The following is a 22,758-nucleotide window of genomic DNA, read 5'->3' as shown; positions in this document are numbered from 1 at the left end:
GGGGGCAGGAATGCTGTAAGGAATCTCACTCAGACCTTGGATAAGGAAATGATCAAGGACTTGCCTATTCACAATTAATGGAAAAAAAGAGCTGAAAGCCTTTATTAATCATTGCACAATAAGGAAGTCATACTGGTTTGGCTCCCTTCAATAGGGCTATTTGGTCACACCTACCTAAGTGGTTTGGCATCCCAACCATCTCCCCGCAGAGGAGGGAAGGGCCACTGGTCTGTGTGCCACCAGGGTGCCTGGCCACTAGCTTGCAGGGACGAAGAGCTCTGAGTGCCCATCTCCCTTTCCCTGAGGGCCAGGCATCTCTTTTTAGAGGTCAAGTGTTCAAGGCCAGGTTGGATGGGGCTTTGAACAACCCAGTGTAGTGGAAGTTGTCCCTGTTGGAACCGGATGATCTTTAAGGTCCCTTCCAACTGAAACCATTTATGATTCTATGATCTCTGCCCCACGCACACAGCAGCACGGCCCGTCCCCATGATCTGGGCATGCATTTCTGCCCCAAGCCATGGCATCAAAAGGGAGCAGAAGTTCAAGAATGCCCTATGCCAGAGATTCCCCCTTGCCAGCTGTGGGGGTCCCTGCTGGGGAGGGTATATATACCTCCCCAGGGTATGTGCCACCTGCCCAGTGACCGCAGCTCCTTGCCCTGCGGCTGGAACACGGCTGGAACACGGCTTACCTTTCGCAGCAGCCAGTCTGTTTAACTCCCAGCTTCAGACAGCAGTTTGTGGCCAGATGTGATGGCTGGCAGGTGCCTCTGAAGTGCCGAGAGACAGATGTTCAGGCACTGGCTTTGGCTGGTGCATGGGGCTACATCACCCTGCCCTTGGAGGGGGTGCCGCGGAGAGTTTATAGTGAGTGATAGGACACAGAACCATAGAATGGCTTGGGTTGGAAGACACCTTAAAGATCATCTAGTTCCAACAGCATCAGCACAACATGAGAGACAACAGTTCAGGAGCCCTGCTTTCCCTCAGGTGTCTTTCCTAGGTGACCTTTTGCAGAGCTGAACGGCCTGAGCCAGCAGAGCCTGTGCTGCCTGGAGGTGGAAAGCATCATCTCATCATCCCTTTGCCAGGTTTTCCTGCACAGACTGCCATCCAACTTGTGCCAAGCTGCAAGCTGTCACAGTGGAGGTGAGGAAGCTTGGCTTTGAAGGAAAAGGTGATGTCTGCTTGCATTTGTGTCTAAGCAATTGACATGTGATCCCTCTAGCATGGGACAAGAATGCAACCTTGCATCTGCAGCAGGCACTGAAGCAGCAGGGACTTGGTGAGGATTAGCAGCTCCTCACCCCTTTGGCCACCACTGTGAATTACTGGGAAATCTTCCCCAGCCTCTTTCGTAAACGAGCTTTTATAGAAAAGCAAAGTCATTCATCTTGAGCCTTCTGCCATTGACTGCAGTTAGTGCAAATGTGGCCTTGATGGGTGTGCAAATGTGCTACCTGCCTGCACTTCCACATGCTTCTCATGAGAATGGGAACAGCAGATGCTGGCTGCAGGATGGCCCTTTTTCAGCATCTGATGAAAAATTAAACACCCGTGCTTTTGGGAAGTGTTGCATCTCCAACAGTCCTGTTTTCGTGCTGTTCAGGTAGGACTAGTTAGTGCTGAAGTCACCAAAATTCCCATCTGTGCCCCCACATCCCAGGCCAGGCAGCTGTCCCTTTCCCTGCCAATGTAACCCAACCTGTCACCTAGGAGGAGGGAGACCTCCATCTCCTCCAGGGCAGCTTTTGACGCCATCAGTGAGTTTTGCTTGGGCCACTATGACAGACGGTGTTTTGCAGATACCTGCCCCGTGACAGGCACATTCCTCAGCCACACCGCACTCACTCAGCCCGGGCTCATGCAGTTATTAGCCAAGTGTTTCCTGGCTGCCTTTAATTACAGCCACAACTATTTCCCTCGCTCTAACGTAATGCCTCTGAATGACAGCAAGGGTTTTGGGCTGCGTCCCGCGCGGTCCCAGCACATGTTGGGACGCAGCCGTGCACTGGCAGCCACTGATTAGAACCTAAAGGGCTTATACCCCCTCGGTGAGTCACGTTTTTCATTTTCGACCTCAAGGTTGTAATTGCTGCACTGGGAATTAGCGGTGTCTCTCCCAGCACCCAGCTGAGAGACACCGGGCTCTATAAACCAGCCAGAAGGACAGGTTCACAGAATCAGAGAATCATTAGGGTTGGAAGGGACCTCTAAGGATCATCTAGTGCAAAGTGAAGCCTCTTGTGTTTTGGTTTATGGCCATTGCTCCTTATCCTGTCACTGAACACCACTGAAAAGAGTCTGGCACCATCCTCCTGGCACCCATCTTTGGGATATTGATATGCAATTGTATTGATATCCCCTCTCAGCCTTCTCTTCTCTAGACTGAACAGGCTCAGCTCCCACAATCTCTCCTCATAAGAGAGATGCTCCAGACCCCTGATCATCCTTGTGGCCCTCTGCTGGACCCTCTCCAGTAGCAACTTGTACTGAGGAGCCCAGCACTGGACACAGTGCTCCAGATGTAGCCTCACTAGGGTCCAGTAGAGGGGGAGGATCACCTCCCTCCACCTGCTGACCACACTCCTCCCAGTGCACCCCATGGATCCTCCTGCAAATCTGTGTTTGAGTCTGTTTATCTCAGCTATATTTTGCCCCATTCAATGGCAAAGCAGCTCAGCTAGCAAAGCCGGGGAAGCAAAGTGCACCTTGCCTTCCTGGCCACATCATGCTTGGTCCCCACCATTTTCGCACTGGTGGCAGCAAGGTGGGCATTGAGCCTGCCTGCCCACTGCCAGCACATGGCTCTGTGCTGGGGGCGCGTGGCCTCGCAGGTCTGCACTTTATGGCAGCACCCAAAAGGACAAGCTTTTCCCCTTGCACCTTGCTACGGCTGTTAGGGTTAGCCAACCTGGTGGTAGTGTTGCCATGGCTGAAACCTGCCGTATTTCTGGTTGCAACACACGCCTTCAGCGGCTTCCAGCGGCTTGGGGGCTGCCAGAAACCCAGGCAGCAGCTGCCGGGCTCAGCCTTGCGAGGCTGTGATCTATAACGTGCATTGTCTTTTTATGTAATGTGTTTTATTAAACATCTTCTAAAGCTTACAAGTGTCCCCAGGACATAACTCTCCAGCGCAACGCAACGCTCTGCCAAGTAATGAAGTATGATTTATGGCGGTAACGGTTATCCTCTGCTTTTCTTAAAAAACATTATTACAGCAATAGCTCTGTCGAATACAGGACTGTAACATGCTGCATTTGGCACGTTTATGACAACAGTGCTCTGGTTTTCTTAACTCCACAGTTCAGTGCTGGCAGTATGTCAAATTCTTGAGACAGATGTTTAAATGAATTTTTTAAGAGGACAGTGAAATACTTTTAAAACATCATATGGCACTGAGTGTCTCAATATGAGCAGCAACATTATTTCTTTAGCGTGCAGGTAGGGCAGGGCAGCACATGGCCTCTCTGGTTTCGATCTCACGGTATATGATGGAAGTAGCAAATGTTGAATTAGCTTTCTGGGCATCTTGGCCTGCTGTAACTTTCTGGCTGAGCTGGGGGAATGGACGGGCGCTTGACCTGCTGGATATCGTTCGCATTCGCTTCTCCTTTGTGAGTAGTGAAAACAGATCCTCATTTGTTTTCAATGCAGTTCCCACCATGTTGATACAGGACTAAGTGGTCTCACGCTGACATTGCGAGTGTGTCATTGTGGTCCCAGTGGTTAGGGTTTCAGGCCAGAAATGACAATCATCTGGGAAAATGTAAATGAGAACCCTGCTCACATCTCTGCGAGGCGCAGAGCAGTCAAGTAAAGTATTTCCACTGAAACACTGAAAATTCTTGGGGTTTAAAAAATAATCATCCCCTTTTGGTTTTTTTAGGTATTGCCTAAGCCGAGGAGAGCGCTGTATTTAACGAAGCCAGGGTGTTCGGCTCTGGCATGGCTGCTCGCAGCTTTCCAGCATGGAAAATCGGGAGCTCACAAAGGCAGAAGTCGGCAGAGACATCATCGCCCTCGGCGCAGCGCGTGTCTGCGGCTGGGAGGGGAGGGTGCCCCGCAATGAGGCTCCGCACGCACGCACTCAGATTGAAGACAAGGGAAGCACTGGTAAAGCAATGAACACTTATATTTAATTTACATTTGACAATTTGCACATAAATAATGATGTAAACCAATACGTAAACATAGGATAGTTTGTTGTTCTAGCAAAGTAAAAAGCCTGTTAACTTTGGTCAGAGTCTTTCTTAAGAGAGACAAAAAAAAAAAACAAACCCCAAAACACTGTTGATTGTTGCTACATTCACATGTAAAACGTCTAAGGGAAGGGGGAAACAGTAAAGAGAAGTAACAATTCTTAAAGCTGATGCATATAAATTCTTGTAAAATTTGTATCAAATACAAGAAAGCACTACAGGCAAATAATAGGAAAAGTGTGTGTCCAGTGACAGAGTAGTGATACTTTGGTTTATCCTACAAGTAAGTACTATGTTTATGAACTATTGCTACATTTAAAAGATGTCAGCCTCACAATTTGCAGGGGTGGAAATGTAATGAACTGTAGGTAGTCCTTCAAAAGCTGTGTGGAGAGAGACTTGTATTTCAGGATCGTTTGGTTTTTAAACAAAAGGCATTAAAAGGAAGTTTGCTGAAAAAAAGACCAGCGAGTCCTGGATTGCTGCGGTGGGCTACTTCAACATTTGTAAGAATATAACCTTGCAAAAAGGTACAGATGGCGAGAGGTGTGCAATAATGCTATTTATAGTTATGCAAGTTGACCGTGCAACTCATGGCAGGGTAAAACAAGACGAGGGGCTCATCCCACCGGAATTCCATCCTGCCCTCCACTGTGCTCTGTGAACGCACTGCACACGGGTCCTATTTGGCTTCTGTTTACGTTCTTTTAGCTATGCTTTCTGGCTCTGTTTGGTCAGTGACCACCCGCCTCTGTCCCCGCCATACATGCTGCCGGGAGAGAGCAGGGGATTGATGGGGGACCCCCGTCCTGCAAACAGGGTCGTTCCCGCTGCGACGCCACATGTGGGTGACATTGCTCGGGTAAGGTGTTTGCAAGCTGGGGCTGCACCCGGAGTAAACGCCTTAATACAACCTTCTCCTAGGTCTGAGGTCATTGGTAATATGCAAAACTGGATAACATTTGATTTTCACGCTTAGATGAAAAATAGGTTTTATTACATGGTTTGGCTCACAACTTAAGTGGTATAAATATATATACATATACATATATAGTATAGTGGTATAAATATATCTATAAATATACATGTATTCTTTGCTACACCTCAAACGTCACCATATCATCTTTGGGCTTAGCAAAACAAAAAGATAAAAGGACGTGCATTCTATCTTTCCCTGTGCACATTTTGGTTTCTTCTCTAAAGTAGCAAAGCATTTAGATAAAACAGCATTGTCTGCACCACTGGACACAAGCACTGAGGTAATTGTTGTTCAACAACTTTGCAATGCCCTTTTCTTCTTTAATTAAATTAACCACAAAATGTACAAACACAAATACTGAGAAAAATCTGAGTCGTACAGGAAGGAAGGAAAAAAAAATATATGTATGTGCCAGGAAAGGACTTTGTTCCCCACTTCTACCCAGGCAAAGGGGGAGAGGAAAATAAAACTGAACCCCTTCTTTCTCAGGGAATCTGACCATTTTTTTTTTTTTTTTATCCCTGGAAGGCTCTGGCCAAAAAAATACAAAAATAAAAGAGAAGAAATAAGTCTGACAAAACCCTCCTTTTAGGCAGAATAGTAAGAATATTTGTGTATTTGCTTTTAAACTGCTTTTGGAGTGTGAGATTGTATTCTGGAAGAGCCACTTGAAGCTGATGCATTCCTTTGGTCATCAAGTTACACGACAATGCGTGGGGCTAGAGCTGTGTTCTAAAAACCTGTGGGATCACTGTCCATGGCAGGTAGGTGTTTGCTGTGCCACATCTGCTCCTGGTACAGCTGCAGGGAGAAGAACCTCTCTCCTATCCTCAGAGAGGCAGGGGCGGCACTTTCGTCCCTCCTTGCTGCTACTCTGGGTTGGTTCTTTTTTTGTTTCTCATTCCAATTCCCAGCGGGGTGATTTGCACATAAAAGTAGACAGTGTTTTTTTTCAAACGAACAGATCTAGGATTCTGCATGTCTAATGTCCAACTTTGGCAATAGGAAAAAACACATTTGTTTAAAAGACATCAGTACATAAAACACATTTACGGAAACCCCGATCTTAGGTTCTTGAAACAGATGTGCAGGAAAAAAAAAAAGTATCTACAAAGAATGGCCATAAAACAAAAATTAAAAACATTTAAAGTAAAAATTACAATGATTTTCCAGTCATTGTAAACATTTTCCTAATTATTGCTTTTAGAATGATTAATTGCATAATAAATTATGAAGTACTATCATTGAAAAAATAATTATGGATAGATGATTGTCTCTTAGTAACTGGCGAGGCAATGCACAGTCCTTTGCCCCTTTTTATGCCCTGAGAAAACAGTAACTTTGGAGTTCCTTCTTTCAGTGGGAGAGCGTAGGGAAACTACTGTAAGCCAAGATTGCTTTGCAGCACTGAAACTATGTACAAGCAACTGCTACAGGCACCCTGACTTGCCAAGTCATAAATTAAAAAAAAGAAATCACTTTGCCAAAAAGTCTTAAGGGTCCATTGGTTCAACTGTTTCTTGCTTGACCTTTACAGGTAACAGAGGTAGTGGGTGACCATGAGGCAACTTCATAATTGACATATCTGACGACTCGTAAAGGTTGCATCCTGAGGAGATAAGTCCATTTCCCAGGTTCCTCTGTAGAGAGACTTTCAGATTAGCTCCTTCCATTTCTCTCCTGAGCATGGTCAGTATATCCTTCTCCACAATCGATGTTAAGTCGATATTGTCCTCCACTTCTTCCAACTTGTCGGCATTGTCACTGATGTCGAACTTCTCGATCTCCTCATTGATTCGATTCAGGTCCTCCATGGACAGGCCGGAGGCAGGGGCAACGGGGCAGTTGCCCTTCAGGTGGACCTGGAGGCTGCAGAGGTGAATGTAGCTCTTGTGGCAGTGGATGCATTTATGGGGACGTTCCCGGGTGTGGAGACGCTTGTGCAGCTTCAGGTGCACAAACTGGGTGAATTTGGCTGGGCAGAGCTTGCACTGGTAAGGCTTCTCTCCAGAGTGGAGCCGCAGGTGTGAACCGCTTGTGACAAACCTAATGTGGGGGGTGGCAGAAACAGTGAATGAGTGGGAGAGGATTTCATGGTTTAAATCACAGACACCTAGGAGAAGACAGCAGAATGAAGCAAAAGCTTTTTGTATCTTCACGCTTTCTCACAAAGGGGAGAAAATCCCCACCTTTTGTATTTAAATAGTGCTGAGCAGCATTTCGAGCATGGCCGATGGCAAAACTGTATCAGGCAGGTGCGGCTCTAGCAGTCTAAGGACAACCCTGCTTTCTCCCAGACATTGCTCCACCAGGGCTGGAAGTGGCTGTGATATAGACTCCATCCCTCATCAGCCAAGGGTTTGTAACGCAGCCCTCCCCGCATGCTGTACAAGGCACACACAAGCCCAGCTGTCCCTTTTGGGAACGTTGTCTCTGTGGTGTGTTACGTACCTGACACTCATGGGGTTTTTCTCCTGTGTGTACCAGATAGTGCTTCTGGAGGTGAGCCAGCTGCGTGAAGCCTTTATTGCAAGTCTGGCATTTAAACGGTCTCTCTCCGCTGTGCACTCGGAGGTGCACCTAGGGAGAAACAAAGCAATTAACAATTTGCAGTCTCCAGTACTGTAACAAAAGTACTTTCAGATGTTTCCCAAAGTTAGTGGAAGACTCCCATTGCCAAAACACAATGTTATCATCTAGTTAATTAGGTGGTGTGGGTATTAAAACACTGTCTTTACAACCATGCTTTCTTGGTGAGGGGTGCCATATTAAGCCCAGACTGATACACAGCCTAACAGGAACAGGAGGTCTGTCTCTACTTTTCCTATATATCCTACAGGGAGAAACCAGAGCCTTCCAAGAAGGCTTGTGTCTTATCTTCCGCTGCCTACCTTTAGATTGGAGAGCTGGCCAAAGGTCTTGGAGCAAACATTGCATTCGTACTTGATCTTTCCATTCTGCTTCTTCAGTGGGTATGGGAGGGTTTTGTAACCAGTCACATTCCTCTTACTTTTAATGAGATTCATGGCTTCTTCACCGCCGGTGGCAGCCAACACCACTGAGGTAGGTTTAGGTTGCATTATGTGTTCTGAACTGGCTGCTGTCCCAGCCGTGGGTGACCCGCTGGTTGGGCTGCATGGCTTGTCCTTCATGCTGGCAGCAGCGCCCGTGACAGAGAAGGCACTGTTAGGTGCTGGTATGAGGAAGTCTCTCGGATGATCAGGCTGCAGCAATCGACGGCCTCCTTCACTGGGCAAGGAACTGGGGAGTGTGGTGGGGTTCAACATATGGTGGGAAAGGCTACCTCCGCTAAGCAGGTTGCCATAGAGAGGGTACATCCTTGGAAAGAGATTGAAATTATTGATGCCATTGATATTGTTCAAAGCGCTCAGGTTATTACAGCTCATGTTGAATGGAGGTATCAGGAATTTGGGGTAGTGGGGGTTATAGGATGGTAGAAAGGCAGGTGGGAGGTGGCCAGGAGGTGCATATCCAGGATAAGACCCCAATCCTTCCGAGCCATATGATCCGTTCAAGTAAGAGTATGGCTCTCTGTGCTCTTGGGAGGTGGGTGCCAGGGGCGAAACTGTGACCCCTGGACTGCTGTGAGGGCTTGAACTTTTTAAGCTTTGGTCTGGGCTGCTCCTCCCGGAAGGACTTGGTGTAGTAGATGCCTGGATGGGTGAGTGAGTAATATAGCTGGGTCTGTCCATCCCGTACGCTAAGGAAGCTTTCAGATAGTCTTCTGGAATGTGAGGTCGGATCGGGTAGACAACTCGAGGGAAGAAACACCTCTCTGGGCTATAGTTCTTACGCAAATCATCCAAGTCTTTTTCTGGAGTAACTGGTGAAATGTTGGTCTGGAAGAAGTCTTTTCCTTTTGGAGGATTGGATTCCATTTTCAGGATTTCTTTCACACTGTGCTCCTTCTTTGGGATGCTTTTCTGATAGAGCTCATCTTTATCAGCACTGTGCTGCTTTGGATTAACGTTGGTTTGTGCTGAAATATAAAGATGAGATAGTAATTATTTGGATATGCCACCATCATTATCTGTTTTCAAAACATAATCTAACTCCCACAAGTTTTGTGGGGAGGAAGAGCCACTCTCAGAGATGAGGAATCATTTCACTCACCAAAAACCTAATTTCTGTGTGAAGAAATGCCTGCTGGTATTAAATGTTGATAAAAAGCATTGTTAATTTAAGGGATACTGGCCAGTACATACAGATCTGGATGACAATTCATTTGCAGAGTGCTAGTCTCCACTTTGCAAACTGGTTTCACCTTTTTTTCCCTCTTAAATTTGACAAGTTGAATGTTCATTTAGGCAGTATTTCTAATAAATGCGGTAACAAGCATTTGTTCACAATACAGGTTCAATAGAAGGACTTTGCAGAACACAAGCTCCTAGAAATGTTCCTCAGTAAAATAACAAGGCATGACAAATCGGCTTTTGCCAAACCACAGCAGTCACTTCACCAGCCAGTTCAATTACTTACAGTACCGAAAAAACCATGGCTGGCTGGGATGAAAGCTGCCTTCAAAGAGAAGGTATTCTCCATCAGTAAACAGATCATTACTCATTAAATATACTGCTCAGGAACATCTACAACAAAGCAGACTATTTACTGCAGATTTCTGTGGCATTCGGTCTATGCAAAACTCCTCTGCTTACAGCTGTACTTCATAAAAAAAAACTGCTGAAGCAAAGCAAAAGGAGGCAAGACTGGTTGGCTCCAGCTTAAGTTGAAATGTACTTTAAAGAAAAAAATTAAAAGGAAAAAGAAATATTTATTCAGAAGGAAATACAAGCTAGCATCCATTTGGCACAGTTCAGCACATACACTGTTTATTTGTATTCAAAGGCTTGACCTTGTTATCTGGACATAATATAATATGAAGAGTGTACTGAAAGATGCCTTCAATAGAAAAAGAAGTATGCTTTTATCTCACCTCCCAAAGTTAATAGTTATATAATCATGAAATGATGACTCGTAAGATATTTTATTACAGGGGCAAAACTACAAGAAGGTTTCATATTCATGGTTAGTTATGTGCAGTTTTCCAGCAGGAGGTACAAGTCAATGCCACTAGGCATGCAACTTGAAAGTATCACAGCCCTGCAGCCCAGTTTCTACTTTTGTGACTAACTGGTCTTATTTCACTACCAAAGGTGAGAAACTGTTATTTCTGATTTTTGGAGGCCCAGCTGAACCCAGCGAGGAAGATAGGAACAGGCAGTGACTATGCCACTTTCAACGCAGATTCTTTGCTTCACTATTCACTACCCTGATGGAATCTATCATTCAGCAACATTACCCTATAAGGCAAAGAAACAGCCATTTATTAGATGTACCCAAGAAAACAGCTGCTTTCAAATCATGCTCCTTCTCACAGCAAACCACTTGTACAGTAGCATCCTTCTTCAAACAGCGCTAGACTAGCAGCAAGCAAATTTAGTTTTGACATGTGAGCAGTCTGTGTATTTTCAAGTTGCAATTAAATGCTATTGAACACAGTTACGTTCAATAATATGTTCAGGATAAAACATAGCATGTGTTGTACAGCAAGCATGTACGCATGTAAGTGTACAGAGAGCTTCCCAATTTCTTCTTTTGATGTTAAAGCTTAATGCAGGGCTGTTTCAAAAATAAATTAGTAGTATGTTGTGTTGTATGGCATTTAAAATCATCTACTTTCTTTGATAGTTTTGTCTGTACTCATGGACTGGTAACTCATTTTCTAAATATCTACCCAGATTTTTTGGTGTAACATAGAGAATATGCTACATTTACTAGATTCAAGAAGCTCCACAACTGCACTGTGGAAAATATTATCTGCATCTTCTTATCAGCTGCCTGTCACCATGCCAGCGTCTCAGAGCAAACATTCTCGGTGATGCTATCAGCACTGGGAAGTATCGAGACAGGGAAGTACTGAAAGCTGGGTGGGGGTGGGAAGTGGGACTTGTGAAGCCTCGTAGAAGAGAAAATAAATAAATACCTCCTTATCGGGCCCGTATCAGTTTCTCAGTGGGGTCTGTCAAGCAGGAAGTTCAAATTGACACTTTTCTCTCTTAAAGGAAAAAGCTCCAGGGGGAGGGGAAGAGGAGGAAATGCTGGTGCTGCTGGAAAAGTGAAAATGCGGGGCTGCTGCAGCGGGAGGAACGCTCCTGCTGTCACCAGGTTAAACCTCAGGGTGGGGACGTACGTGCCTTACGCGCCGGCGCAAGCCCATGAGTGACAGAAAGGAAGCTTGCACCGAGAATATAACTTTCTTTGTGCAACAGGCCCATGTCCCCACATGACAGACTAAAGGTAATTGCTCTTTCCTTCCCTTCAAAGTGTTCCCAGTAAAGCCTTTCCTCCTACTGATTTCCATGTGCAGACAGCACTTGCGACATTTAAAAATTATTTTTCAAGTCTAACTGTGATTGCTTTCTTTAGTTTGCAAGCTATCTTTGGTCCATAATCCCTCCTTGGCTTCTTCCCCTATTACCTGAGCAAAAACGAACCCTTGAAAACACCAGAGAGATCAAAACATAAACAAGTGTGTCAGCACTGTGTAAAATAAGAGAAGGTAATGTCGAGGGCCGAGGAGAGGTTCTTATGTTTTATACTGAATGGGGATTTAAACCAGGGCTGAGACTGATTGAGAGGTTTACAACCTTTCTCGTTGCTCTTAAAGGAGCTATATACTTCAAACTTAAAGAGAGATATTTCTTATAAATGGATTTTTGTTTTAAAACTTGTGATTCTAGATTTCAGTTCTTACCCATCACTATGTCTTCCTCTCGCTCTTCAAATGCATTTCTCCCTCCCACACCCATACACGTATATACACACTAAATATAGGCACATACTCTTCCAAGATCTGTCTATTTTCTGTGGATGGCAGGACACCCAGAAAGGAGGTTCATGACCAAACAAGAACAGTGCAGCTGCATTTCTAAGTCACTGACCTGAAGGGAGAGAGGGGAAAAAGAAAGAACAAAACCCACATGTGCCTCTTTAAAGAGCCTGATCCACATCTAACCAAGGTCAACAGATTACTTGCTCAGATCTGAGATTAGTGAGTGTGCGCAAGAGGCAAAGGAACAAAACTCATGTTACTTTTAAGTATTAATAAGACTTGAGTGGAGGGGCTGCCTGAAGTTACTCCAATGTGGGTGTTCCAGCTACACCCTGCTGCATAGCTGTAGGCTTTGCTCTCATTTCTTGTGCTCCAAGCTGTAGCCTGAGAAAGACTTCAGAAAAACAATGATCTGATTTCTTCTAAAACCTTGAAAAACGGTTGTAGGCAGACAGTAATCTCAATAGTAATTTCAGGAGCAAGATGGTACCGAACACTTCGAGTGGTGGAGCTTAATTATGCCGATTCACATTTTCAGTCTAAAGTAAGCACCTCTTTTACTAGTAGAAAGAGAACCTCGAAGTTGTGAAGCGGGCAAAACGAAAAGTGTTCCCACTCAAAATGAGAACAGAGACCAACACTTAGAAGTATATAATTTGATCATCTGTTTTCTGAATGTGTCCAAGGCAGGGTGACATGCCTTTGAAAACATTCTGCTCAGAGAAGGTCTTTAAGGGAGCCTTCAAATAATGCTTAATATTAAGTCAGCTTCGGCCCCCAAATTCTGGGTTTGTGAAGATAACTTCTCATACCACTTCAAAATAATTTTCCTGAGCCCTTTTGAAGATTCCAGGGGGCATTTTTTTAAGCAAGTGCAGATGTTTCCTCTCAACCCAAACAGAAAGGCTTCAAAACCTGAAAGTGAAACTGCCCATAAACAAAAGGGAAAGCGAGTGGCAGGGCTTAGCTTAACGGCCAGTGTGTCAGGGCGAGCAGGAAGAAAAGAATAAATCACATTTAAAAACAAGTATTGAAAAGTTAATCTTCATAGAATCCAAAAGGTTTTAAATAATTTTAAGTTAAACCTTTAAATTTAACCTTGTTAAACCTGTTAATGAAACAAAAAGATTGCCAAATGTTTCCAAATATGCAAATTGTCTTCCCCCAACTCAAACTCTTTTCCTGAAGCTTGACTAGAAGATGTCACCTGCCCGTACTTGACTGAGGAGACAAACATGACATGAGCAGCAGGAAGTTGCATCATGTGATTGCAATACATGAACATTATTATCAAATAGTCATGGCCTGAGTCAACATGTTTGGAGGGGTTTGTTTATTTATTTATTTATTTATTTTAAACTGTTACTCTCTCCACCTTCCATCCCAAAATAATCCTTCTATGATGAGGTAAGAACGAAACGCTGAACTATGTGGGACTTGCAAAGCAAATTTCCTCAATCTGTTTGCTGGCCCAAAAATAAAGTATCACAGACTCAAATACAATCTGAGGGCCCAGCTGAGTGAGGTTAAGCAGCATATTTAACAAACTAATTATCAAAACCTGATTTTTTGGCCAGCAGAATACAGGAATCTTGTGCCATTGCACTTAAAACCATTTACTCAACAAGGGCACTATCTGAAGGTGACATATCCCAAATCTTGATAGAAAACAACATTAGTGGCCTCAAAACAGGCATGAAGGCGGTGGGGATCATTTAAAACAAGACTGAGCCTCCACCACTGGGATAATGCGGAGTCTTGCCTCTACTACTATTGTGCAACTCCTTGCAGGCACTTCAACATTCACTCCAAGTTACGTAGCTCCACTCAGAGCTAATCATGGCTGTGAAGGTAGGTGTGTGCTTCAGCGTCTGAAGGACTGGGTCAAAGGCCCCACTTTAAGAAAACACAGAGGACGGGCTTAAACCCATAACTAAGCACATGCCTAATTGCTGTCTTGAATCTGGATGCTTTCCTTCTACAGCACAAATGAACTAACGCTGGAGAAGTTACCTTTAATTTGAAAGTTTGCTGTTACAGAGGCAAGTAGATGTTATGTGTGGATGTGTAAATATATTTATGCTCTAAAGTGGTAGTTCTCTCATTTTTGAGGCCACTAATTACAGGAAATAAAGCCAGAGAAATTCTCTGATACATTTTTCCCCGGAGGCCTGTCCCGCTCAGGTGCTTAAAGAGGAACCGAGGTGCTGAACTCCAAGACTGTGATCCCCAAACCCCTGAGGCACCTAAAGCAGTTGCCTATATTTTAAGTTGGCAAGACTGGAAGCTCTCTGTAGGTGTGTGTGTCCCAGGTGGCCTCTCCTGTGCTGGGCCGGGCAACCAGCCAAGGCACAGCTCTTCCAAAGCCTCCCGCGGGCACTAGCATGCTCTGCACACCCAAGACGCAGTGGAGGGATGGAAGGAGCGGCCATGGGCTGGCAGTGCTGCTGCCCCACGCGTCCCGGCAGGAAGGAGCCCTCACTTTAGCCTGTGGTGGGACCTCCCTGTGACTTTCCCTCTCTCAGAGGTGCCAAAGACAGCAGCCAGGAGCTGGGAGAGGCAGCAGTGCTCGCCTGCTCCTCTGAGGGAAGCCATGCCATTTTAAACACACAATTGTTAGTGATCCGTTTGGCTGGAGAGGGATTTCCTGACTTTCTGGCAGGTGGAGGAGGTGACTAGTGGGAGGCCCCCCCCGGTCCCCTAGCAAGACTCTGTTAAGATGTTTTGATGGGGCAAAGCTCCACATCTGCAGCAGGTGCAGGATGATAGTGATTTGGGGACAAGCCTTCTGCACTTTATTCATAGATGAATGCAGTGTGAGGGCACTTTGGTCAGGCTTGCAATAGAGAGAGAGAGACTGGAGAGGCAGCAGGATGCTTACTAATTTTAGATTTAACTAGAAAAAGTGGCCTGAGAGGAAGGGGAAGAAGAAAACTGAACAGTGCTGACATTCACTTTAAACTCATCTAGTTCCAGTACTAATGCTGGAAAAACCATCCCTGCTTGCACTGTTGCTGCAGGGCCTTCAGCAAATAAGCATCTTTGTGAGACCTCTGGATTTTTTTCTGTACTTTTCAAGAAAAGTACTTTAGAAAACCTCAATCTTTATGGTACCTGTAGGGTTTCTGGCCCAACTGTAGGCTTTAGGCCTGAATGTGTTTGTCACAAAGATGAAGGGAAAAGATTTAAAAAGTGAGAACTTCTCAATTCTCTGAACTGCTGTTTTATTTAGGTGGAGGGTGCTAACATAAAATTCCTAAATGGTTTAAACAGAATTATTTTTTAAAAGAAGAAGGAATATTTCCACCTCAGTGTCTGGAAAGATTGCTCTTTTGAATGTTAAGGCTGAGCTACAGAACTTTTGTTCAAGATCTTGTCTCTAGACCCATGTATTAAGCCTACTTTTACTGAAATGGATTATTCTGCACATGTTCAGACACACCTAGTTTTGACCTGAGTAAAAGTAACCATGGAATTAGTTGACACTTTACAAATATATTCCTCACTACTTCTGCAAGGCAACCTGAGATGCCAGCAGATGCAAGAAACTGAGGCTGCATTTGTGTTTCCTCCTAGCTAGTGGCCAAATATGTCTGGCTGGATCTTTGCAAACTCATCTACAGGAACCCTTAATGCTGTTGTGTCATCCCACCTGCACGTCCCACTGAAAAGCCAACAGTTCATCAGATCAGAAAATAAAATCACGCAGCGAGTGGTGAAATGACACATATGCAAAGCTGACAGAATCAGCGAGGTATTTCTTGAACAGGGAATATAGCAGCATAGGACATCCCCTCCCTCACTTCCCTCTGCCACTAAGAGAAAGCACATTTTCTTCTATTAGGGAAAGACCAAAAACTGATGAAAGGATGACAGCCATGGAGGACAGATGTACTCTTGATTAATGTGAATGTGTGACATCATTTTCATGATGCGGGGTTACATTTTAGCTCTAATGATCCCCAAAGTAACACTGCTATTTTATAACCCATTATTTATTGCCAAGTAACAGCAAATAGGTTTTTTTTAATAAAAAAAAGAAACCAAAAAACCTGCTTGCAGGCTTTCCTTCATATTTCAGTGTAAGTGCTGGCCAAAGGACAAAAGAATGCTCTGCTCTATCTCAGCGCAGCTAGCAGGAGGGGATGCAGCCTAAGCGTCGAATGAGAAGTCAGCAAGAACCATCCCCTCTCTTCAAGGGGCTCTGGGTGAGGTGCTAGGCTGTGATTAAGCTGTGAGTAAAGCACTGAGGCTGAAAATGGTCAGAAACCACAACAGAACAGAGAGATAAACTCCTGGAAACACCTCATCCCCTTGCTACCAGTGCTATTACTTTCAGAACAGAAAACGAAAGCTGTGATAAACAGCCAAGAAATGGGGACAAAACACACGGAGCTTACAAAACACGTAAGCAGATAAGAAAACCATAGGAGGTTTGCACCTGTAAGGTAAGTGAAAATGCAAGGCTCAGAGAGCATTATGCAGTAAGCGTATGCCAGACACCTAGACAGAGGCATGGCACATGGCCACTTCCTTGTACAGTAAGGGCAGCCCTTTGGGAGCATGACTGGACAGGCTTTAGTATATGCTATCAAAGCAGACTTTTGCTCAAGACTATGAGATCTGGACCTGGACGGCCTGAGAGAACCAACATCTATGATTCTGAAGGCAGAGGATAGTTGTCAGTCCAGAATTTCATAGGATAAGACTCAGTTTGTAAACCAGTAACTGTTCAGATTTTTTATAATCTGTTTACATTTGAATGGGCACAGGGAATTCATTCTGTTGTGTTGGGTTTTTTAATTCCCCTCTTCCACTCCGAGCTACCTACTGTGACACAACAGATGATGCAGCTGTGTAATTATACAACTTATTATTAGATCGTATAAGCAGAAGAGACATTACTAGCATTCCTTGTTTATACTGTAATCCACTTACTGAGGTTCATCATTGTCAGCTCTCTGGAGGAGGGATAGTGCAGCCTCTCTGCAAAGTCTCTGCAATACCACACAAGCAGCTCTTGGTTGGCAGGGATGGGCTTGATGGTGTAGAAGTAGATGTTCATTCCATTCTGACAAGCAGCCAAGTTCTGTTCCTGAACAGAGTAGCCAGGGTTTACATAACGCATCCAGTTGCTCTTGTCCTCATTAAATCCGTCAATGAAGTGGTGAAGCTCACCACTTGAATAGATCTGGAACAGAGAGGAATGCTTATGAATATATACACACGCAATACGCAGCACGTGCGCAGAGTCCAGAGGGGAGAAGTGATAAGCTTTTTTCTTTTTTTTTTTTTTTTTAATGAGCAGATAATTACTGAAATAAGACTCAAGCTAGGTTCCCCCTTTTCCAGCTATGATATCCCCTGTATTAAGAAGAGAGATGCTTATTGGAAGGTAAGTTGACAGTCACCTTTTCCATTTCTGCTTAGCCTGTGTCTCTGCTAGTATGGACAAATCAGACCCAAAATCTGAAATGCAGCGTACTCGCCCTTTGTGAACAGTCTACCTCAGAGTCCTCTTCCTGGTGGTAGGATCAACAAGTGGGTGATGCTGATGACTGCAGCATATGATGATACTTGCATTAATGCTTTGAGTCACCAGCATGTAAGACAGACTGGCTGTGCTACGTCAGAGTCTTTCTTGCCTTTTTCTATGGCCTCTGTACTTGCAGTTTCCCACCACCTCCACCCAGAGGTTTAAACTATACAAACATCCTCCACCCGCCCCGGAGTCCTAAAGCAATGCTTGCTCATAGTTGGACTGTAACCCTTTTGTAGAAAGGCTGGGCGAGGCAAAGATGAACTTCACCTGCCATAACTTAACAAAGACCTGGAGAGGAGCTAGCCAATGAGAAGTCACTTTTCCTATCAAGCGACATGTTCTGTCTTGTCCACAGAGGGGAAAGGAAACACGAATTTAAAAACTGCTTAGTGACTTGGGGGGCAAGAAGTCCCAGTCACTGACAAGCTACTGTTTCTTAATGGGGTAAGAATGAGAAAACTATTAAAATAAAAATAAAATCAATAAAAATCCAGGAGATGTGTTTGTTAAAGACACATCCCTTACTCTCGGGGGGAACTAGCTCCGTGCTGGATGAAATGGGGCTCCTGGGTTTCACAAAACAGATGACTGAGCAAAAGCCAGACCTTGAAGTTGGAGCAGCTTGCACCAGTGACCAACCTCGATGAGCAGGAAATGCCCTTCCAAAGGGAAGACAAAGCTTATCTCAGGGTGAAAGCATTCCATCGGTGCTCCTGCCTTTGTGTTCACACCACTGTCTTTCACACCTACCTGGCCTGGCAGCCCACTGGCCAGCTGGGTCCTCTCCTCTTCTCCCTAAGAGAGCTGTCAGTGGAGAGGGGCGAGGAGGCAGCCTGGCCCTTTAATGGGGCTGTAAACACCAGAATCACTTTCTTTAAGAGTAACTTCCTGTAAACTGAGAAGGGGGAAATACATGTGGCCTCATCAAAGCAGCCTGCGAGAGATTTTGCGGTGTGTTTGTTATGAGAAAATGGAAGGGAGCCGGGTGAGCTGTGCGGCATCAAGAGGAGTCTTTGGGTTTCTCTGCTCACCTCAGCTCACAAACTTCCAGGAACACAGGGCTCCGGCACTTGATGCCTGCCGCTGCTTCCCAAACCGGCCCTGCACCGCTTTTTCGGGGCCACGGATGCTGCCGGTCACTGTGCTCCGGCTGCGGGACAAAGGCAACCCGCTGGACTCCCACCTATTCTGGGGAAGTCCAGACCAGATGTGCTGAGTCATGGCGTGGTTCCCAGAAGTGACGCGCGGGCAAGGCGCAGGCAGCGTTCCCCCCGCATGCAGCAGATGTTCCTGCTCCTGCCAGCAAGCCCAGGATGCCTTTAATAACATGTGGGAAGTTATCTCCCACAATTTCCTTTGCATATGCAAGCCTGTGTCAGACCCCTAGGAAGAAATTCATTTTCGATGCAGCAGCATGTCTTGAACAAATCAAGGGATTATAACAGGGAATTTAACGATGCTTAGATGGCTCCTAGGATATTATTTCTGAGGATCCCTCTGCTTTAAGGCTTAAAATCACATCATGAGAATGATGTCATCTTTCTCACTGCAATATTATGAATGAAGTCCTGCAAGATGGTTAGCAGGCCCTCTTCTCAATGTTTGCTGTCTTGTTAGCAATGGGCAGGGCTACGGCCAGTGTACCGATCTCTTCCTAGGCTAGACGCAAGCTCCCAAAAAATTTGGCTGAAACATTCTGCAGCCTTATGAATGTGAAAATGGTTGCCTGCTTTGTAAAAATGCTCATGCAAGCAACTGCCTGTGCAATGCTGTATTACACTGCATGAAGACGATCTGAGAAAACCAAAATGATTCAATTAGGTAGAAAGAAAGGGCTGGTGCTTGCCCTGGGTTTAACCTGGATATGAGGTCGGGATATTACTAAGGCAGGCAGGCACCTGGGCACAGAGGCTTGGATATATTCCAAAATCCACTGATTTAGACACAACCTAAATGGCTAGAAGGCAGCAAAACAAATCTATGGAAGGAGATGGGCCTGAAGGGATGTTCTCTCACAATTAATAATGGCTCTGTAAAGGAAACTGAGGATTATGTCAACTGATAAACTGGAAACATATTCCCCAGCACAGACTTCCGAAGCCAAAATTAATTGGCTAGTGCTCCCCTCCAGCTTACACTACAGAGTACAAATTAGGCATCACCTCTAGTGTTTGTCTGCCATTAATGGATTTTTCCCTTCACTAAAGTCTGTCAGCTATTCTTTTAACACTTTCTGAAGTGGACTGGAGAAGCTTATGACTTGAATGATACATGATGAAGATGACCACCCCCGTGTTAGAGCGGTTCTACCCAAAACCCAATGGAAAATGTCACAAAAGGTATAATTCCAGAGCAAAAGATTATGCAGTACTTTCACAGCTTCTGCATAGCTGGAAAAAACAAGGACACGTGATATTTGCATAAACAAGAATGACTTTCCACTGTGAAGAAATGCAAAATAACCTGCCTCTACAACAAGCATCAGACTGTTTCTTTACACAACCAAGCACCGATCCATTTCAGAAGACAGAGCTAGGAAGGGCTATGCATCTCCCCTCCTCTCTCCACCCACACTGTCCCTATATCCAAGGCAGCCAGGCTTTTGCTTGGCTTAGTTCACTACACCCACTGGCTGCGTTCGTGCCTGGCAGCATACAGAGGTTGCCCCCTGCATTCGCACAGGTCTGCAGCAGGAAGTGACCCAGCTTCTCAGCTGTACTCATTTAGTGAGCTGCTTACTGCAACAACATGGGGCTGTTTTTTCCTGCTTACCCGCCAAAAGTATTTTCTGTTTGCATTCTTAGGAACCGTATCACTGGTGTAGATCTCTCCTACCAGGGGTCCGAAGCGCGTTCCTTTTGGGATGTACTCTTTGCTTACAACTCCGGTGACCTATAAGAAGAGCAGCACAGGATCAGTCCATCACCAGGAGTAATCAAAAGGTCTTCCTTCCTCTTCCCTGTCCCCTGATCTTAACGAGGTAAAGCAAGCCGACGCGAGAAACTTCTAATGACAGGTCAGCAAACCAGAAATAGAGTAAAAACAGTGTTGGATATGATACGACCATCTCTGTTAGATACCAGAATCTTACTGAGACATAGGGAAGTCAAAGATAAACACCACCTGAAAAATGTGTTTTGTGGAAATACATTGACAAGAAGAAATAGTAAAGTGAAATGTAGAGAGACTGTCAAGTATCTTCAGAAGTTATTTCTCCTATCAATGGCAAGCCCCAGAAGTCTAGTTCCAGCAAACAAAAATATTCAATAGCTATCAATCACTTCACTGCCACAGAGCTCACTTTTCTTATAAGCTAGGAACTGGAATGACTGCTGCTCCAGATCAAAATGAAACCTTCTCCACCCCCACCTTCTCTGCTCTATACCTGTCCTGATAGCCAAAAGGAGAACAAACAAACAAAGACAACTACAACTCTCTCACCAGCATACAGTGGCATAGAAAACAGAATATGAAATGGCTTTGGGACATGTACTCACAGATCGTCCTCTTTTATAAAAAAGAGGCAGCAGTTCCGGTAACATATGTCAAGTGGGTTTGGTCAAAGAGGCGTAAGGGTTTTGGTGAAAATGCTCCACTATGTTAGGTCTAAGAAATGTACTCTAGTTTTTCAGCTTCCTTCTTGACAGTAATTACACCAAAAAAAGTCACTGACCACAAATCAGGAAGCAATTCATCATTATTCAGAAGACTGTGCCTTGGAGTAACCCTTCGCGAAACACTGCTGAGTTACTGGTTTTGTTTCTCTCTGTTCCTCACCAATCTTCGTAAATTTAATGTAGCAAAACAATATTAGAAAATCAACAATTTTGTAAACCAAAAACCCCAAGCCTTGGCAAAACTGATCCTGCTGCTCAGATAGTGGAAAAAAGAGAAGGTAAAAAGCCCATTAATTTGGTATTATAAGCAAACTTTCATGGCAAAATGTACTAATTGTATCCCCTTCACACATCTTGCCACTTGTCTTTTTGCTAGCCAGGATTTCAGAACAAGACAGAACAACAGAAACACCGAGAGCTGGGATTACTGCAGTCTGTAGTCCGCCAGGAATCAAGGCTTTTACCAAAGCAGATTAGCACTCATCAGCCCCTGCAGATAGCTCACTTCAGTGAGTGCTTCTTTTTCTTTGTAACAGTCCTTCACAGCAAAGGACGGTAAAGACCCTGGACTTTGTAAAATTAGCTAAGCGTTGTGATTTTTCTCAGGCTACATTTTCTTCTGTTCTATCACCCCTGCTGTGAGAGAGGGAGAGAGACAGACAGGGAAACACTTGCCTGTGTATTGGTCAAGATTAAAACCCCCAGTAAACAACTAACACCTAGCATAATATCACTGTAAATGTCAAAAAAAGGGGACAAATAACAGCCCTGGACTCAAGGTGGTAATCCACCCGGAAACAGATAGCTGGGTGTACGAGGTGGCTGTTTGCACTTGCCTGTGTTTCAACATGTGTTTCAGCAAACTACAAAAAAATTAAATGTCAACAGTAGAGGTAGTTAAATGCTCCATTGATCTGTGCATCTGGACTAAAGAGAGAGAAAAGGGACTTCCAGAAATTTTCCTACACCTACCACAAGCTGAAACAAGCTTAGTGGCTCAGTTTTATTTTTGTCTTGCTCGTACATTTCTCATAGAGAGCTGAAAAAGGCAGATGTTCTTCTCATCTTCCCCATATATCTTCATTTACATCCATCTGCCCTCTCAAGAAGAGTTCACAACCAAGCTACAGCACACCCCACCAGTTTTACTGCATGGTAGCTCGAGTTTTTTCATGGTTTTAAAATATCTTGGCCTTAAATTAAAATGACTTTAACGAAATTCTCAGAATCTCTAGAAATCACTCCTCGGACTAGTCAACTTGAAACAGTCACTGAACTGGTGTCTGTGACACAGCAGATACTTTTTGATATCCACCTTACATGCAGTGTTGGCTTCTTCCTTGGTGCAGCTGAATACAAGTACGATTTCTCACCCTGTACCCATCAGAAGGTTATTTTGGCAGAGGATGTTCTGCACATCCGTGTGTGCCAACATTGAAGTTCTGCTAAACCACACTAAAACTGTCCAGATGCCTTTTAACTGAGGGTGGCTTTCTGGTCAGCAACTCTTGGTGTCTGGTGTGCCCCCACAAGCTCAGCGGCCATGGTTGAGGAGGGGTACCCTCC

The 22,758-nt window shown here is 44.7% G+C and overlaps 1 protein-coding gene across 1 annotated transcript; it reads right to left on the bottom strand.

Moving 5' to 3' along the window:
* Positions 1-6,566: 6,566 nt before the first annotated feature.
* Positions 6,567-20,467, bottom strand: LOC104409773 (PR domain zinc finger protein 1-like; the record flags this gene model as incomplete). Its single annotated transcript, XM_010019739.1, is given in 6 exon segments — positions 6,567-7,208; positions 7,210-7,226; positions 7,632-7,760; positions 8,072-9,180; positions 16,972-17,224; positions 20,348-20,467. Coding segments are annotated over 6 exon segments (2,163 nt in total), but the record flags the coding sequence as incomplete, so codon positions are not given.
* Positions 20,468-22,758: the final 2,291 nt, after the last annotated feature.

This window comes from Nestor notabilis, unplaced genomic scaffold (assembly GCF_000696875.1).
Source record: "Nestor notabilis isolate BGI_N333 unplaced genomic scaffold, ASM69687v1 scaffold31318, whole genome shotgun sequence".
Lineage (NCBI taxonomy): Eukaryota > Metazoa > Chordata > Aves > Psittaciformes > Psittacidae > Nestor > Nestor notabilis.
Note: the sequence above shows the minus strand (reverse complement) of the source record. Positions and strands in the feature narration are given on the sequence as shown.